This window comes from Rhincodon typus, chromosome 26 (genome assembly GCF_021869965.1).
Source record: "Rhincodon typus isolate 14 chromosome 26, sRhiTyp1.1, whole genome shotgun sequence".
NCBI lineage: Eukaryota > Metazoa > Chordata > Chondrichthyes > Orectolobiformes > Rhincodontidae > Rhincodon > Rhincodon typus.
Genome location: NC_063357.1, coordinates 7,662,123 through 7,665,147, shown reverse-complemented (window position 1 = coordinate 7,665,147; position 3,025 = coordinate 7,662,123). Strand labels below are relative to the sequence as shown.

Sequence of the window (3,025 nt, the reverse complement as noted above, 5' to 3'; positions counted from 1 at the left end):
ACATCCCTGGGCACTATGGGACAATTTAGCATGGCCAATCCACCTAATGTGCACATCTTTGGGCTGTGGGAGGAAACTGGAGCACCCAGAGGAAACACATGCAGACACAGACAGTCGCCCGAGGGTGGAATTGAACCTGGGTCCCTGGTGCCTAGAGGCAGCAGTGCTAACCACTGAGCCACTGTGCTGCCCAATCATGGCCCTCAGGGATAGAGAATTCCAAAGATTCTACCAAATAATAACTGCAAAAGCAGTTTCTATTAAAGGCCAAAAATGCAATGGGCTGAGGTCACTGGGATTTGTGATCTAGAGTCACAAGATCCTGTCAATGCCAATTCTCTCATTTCAATGGGTGAATGAGGTTTGAGTTTACATGGGCAGTTTGGGACAAAGTGGAACATTCAATCTCAACATTTCCAAGGCCCACGGTATTATAGGGTTAATACTTGCTTGGAGGCTGTAAGCACTACCTACTGCAATGGTATCACGAGGATATGGTCAGAATAATGAAGGAGCCTGGGGGAAACAAACCTGGGGTGAATGTGCTCCTGACAGTCTATACATCTAATGTAAGTTACACTTCTGTAATCTGTAAATAGTCACAGTACTGCAATAAACTTCATTCAATATTGTTAAAAAGAGACACACTTTGTTAAAACTTCTCATCCTGCTCTCATCAGGGCAAGAATACCAATTCAAAGGGAAAACCAACATTCAAACCATACGAGAGGAGAGTTCTGATTGATCGGCAAGCAGATTCTGAATTGTAGAGTCAATGCCATAGAAAGTCTACTGGACACAGTTCACTTGCCAACCAATCAGCACTCTCCTGTAATACAGTATCAATGATAACAAGGTGTAGAGCTGGATGAACACAGCAGGCCAAGCAGCATCATAGGAGCAGGAAAGCTGTCGTTTCGGGCCTAGACCCTTCATCAGAAATGGGGGAGGGGAAGGGGGTTCTGAAATAAATAGGGAGAGAGGGGGAGGCGGATAGAAGATGGATAGAGGAGAAGATAGGTGGAGAGGAGACAGACAGGTCAAAGAGGCGGGGATGGAGCCAGTAAAGGTGGGGAGGTAGGGAGGGGGATAGGTCAGTCCAGGGAGGACGGACAGGTCAAGGGGGCGGGATGAGGTTAGTAGGTAGGAAATGGGGGTGGGGCTTGAGGTGGGAGGAGGGGATAGGTGGGAGGAGGGGATAGGTGGGAGGAAGAACAGGTTAGGGAGGCGGGGACGAGCTGGACTGGTTTTGGGATGCGGTGGGGGGAGGGGAGATTTTGAAGCTTGTGAAATCCACGTTGATACCTTTGGGCTGCAGTGTTCCCAAGCGGAATATGAGTTGGCATCGTTGTGGCACTGCAGGAGGCCCAGGATGGACGTGTCGTCTGAGGAATGGGAGAGGGAGTTGAAATGGTTCGCAACTGGGAGGTGCAGTTGTTTATTGTGAACCAAGCGTAGATGTTCTGCAAAGCAGTCCCCAAGCCTCCGCTTGGTTTCCCCAATGTAGAGGAGGCCACAACGGGAACAGCGGATGCAGTATACCACATTAGCAGATGTGCAGGTGAACATCTGCTTGATGTGGAAAGTCTTCTTGGGGCCTGGGATAGGGGTGAGGGAGGAGGTGCGGGGGATGGGGGTGAGGGAGGAGGTGTGGGGTCATGTTAGCTTTCCTTGCGAGTTGTCCCAATGACTGCAAGGCAAACAGTTTTGACAAAATGTGTAATTTCTCAGCAATATTCAAGTTAGGTACCACCAAATCGTTAAACATTATATTGCAAACTCAACAAGACTCATCTAGTTAGATCAGAAAGGTGGATACTCTAGTCCACAATAGGTCACTTTGGGCTTGAATGTACCCTTTCTCCGTTTACCAAATGGGACTTATTTCTCCAGTGTCTGGCCCTGATGGCTCAAACCCCTCACTCCATGTGAACAACCTGTTCAGGCAGGACCCTCCACACTAAAGAATTCACAACTACAAACCCCTACAAGATGGTAACCCACCGCCCACCCCCCCACCCCACCCCACCCCCGTCTTACTGTCTCCGTTTACTTGCTAAACACTTATCTTTCAAAGCAGCACAGAACCTATAGCCGGCCCCTGAATGGACACAGGCCAGGTTAATGACACTGGCTCTGTCAGCAACAGGGTAATGTCTTCTCATTTGCTCACGATGTGCCCCATCGAGGCAACTCCTGACGACAGATGTTTACCTGAGATATCAGAGTGTCGCACGCCATGGACAGACCCGTCCCTACAGCCACACCCGTCACGCTCACCACCTTTGGGAAAGAGTGCAGGAGAGAACAATTAGAAGAGAAAAGGGGGATGAAACGTTGTCACCACAATCCATCCGTCCATCTCCCCACCCGCTCTCGGTGGCTTTTCTATGCCTGAGCTGTCAGGGCCTGCCCTGACCAGGCCATTGGAATTCTTGAGCCAATGAGGAGACTGACCAAATGGATGGATTCCATTTCAGGCCAACAGGAGACCCACTCCTTGAGAAACTTTAATTCAGCTGAGTCTTTGAATAGTGCAATTTCAAATAAAGTGGCTTTGTAAACAATGTTAGGACCCAAATTTGAACTGCAGAGACCTCACCGAGGATACTAGTTTTCCGAGTAGGTGAATTGGTTTATCCCTGTGTGTTCACTGCTTCAATTAAACGTATTGTACCCACCGATGTTGCGAGTGACACAGCGCCCAATTCATATTTGCCAAGGTGTCCACTGAACGCAGAGCTGATAAAATTCAGGCTGTAAATCATCACCTGTGATAGAATCTATTAAAACAAAACCGACATCAAAAGGTTTTGAGATCCGAAAATTTGAGCGACGAAAGACGGGGGATCTTCTAGCCTCAGTGAGCTCAGTTCTCAATGGAAAAGTAACCCCACTGAAATTCAGCAGGTCTTTCTTTCCCCCCAGGATTGTTGCCTCAGCAGCAGCAACTACCATATCATGGTACAGATGGGCCAGTATTGAACCATCATTCTGCCCTTTTCATGGAGTTATCATTCTCTCC

At 48.5% G+C, this 3,025-nt stretch overlaps 1 protein-coding gene across 1 annotated transcript in view; it reads right to left on the bottom strand.

Moving 5' to 3' along the window:
• Positions 1-3,025, bottom strand: part of LOC109934853 (multidrug and toxin extrusion protein 1-like) — a 33,697-nt gene extending 30,672 nt beyond the window's left edge. The window contains exons 1-2 of the mRNA XM_020533519.2: positions 2,682-3,025; positions 2,215-2,283 (exon numbers count right to left, since the gene is read on the bottom strand). Of these exons, the coding sequence (XP_020389108.2) occupies positions 2,215-2,283; positions 2,682-2,768 (156 nt within the window). The 5' untranslated portion in view covers positions 2,769-3,025. The remainder of the gene's footprint in view (positions 1-2,214; positions 2,284-2,681) is intronic.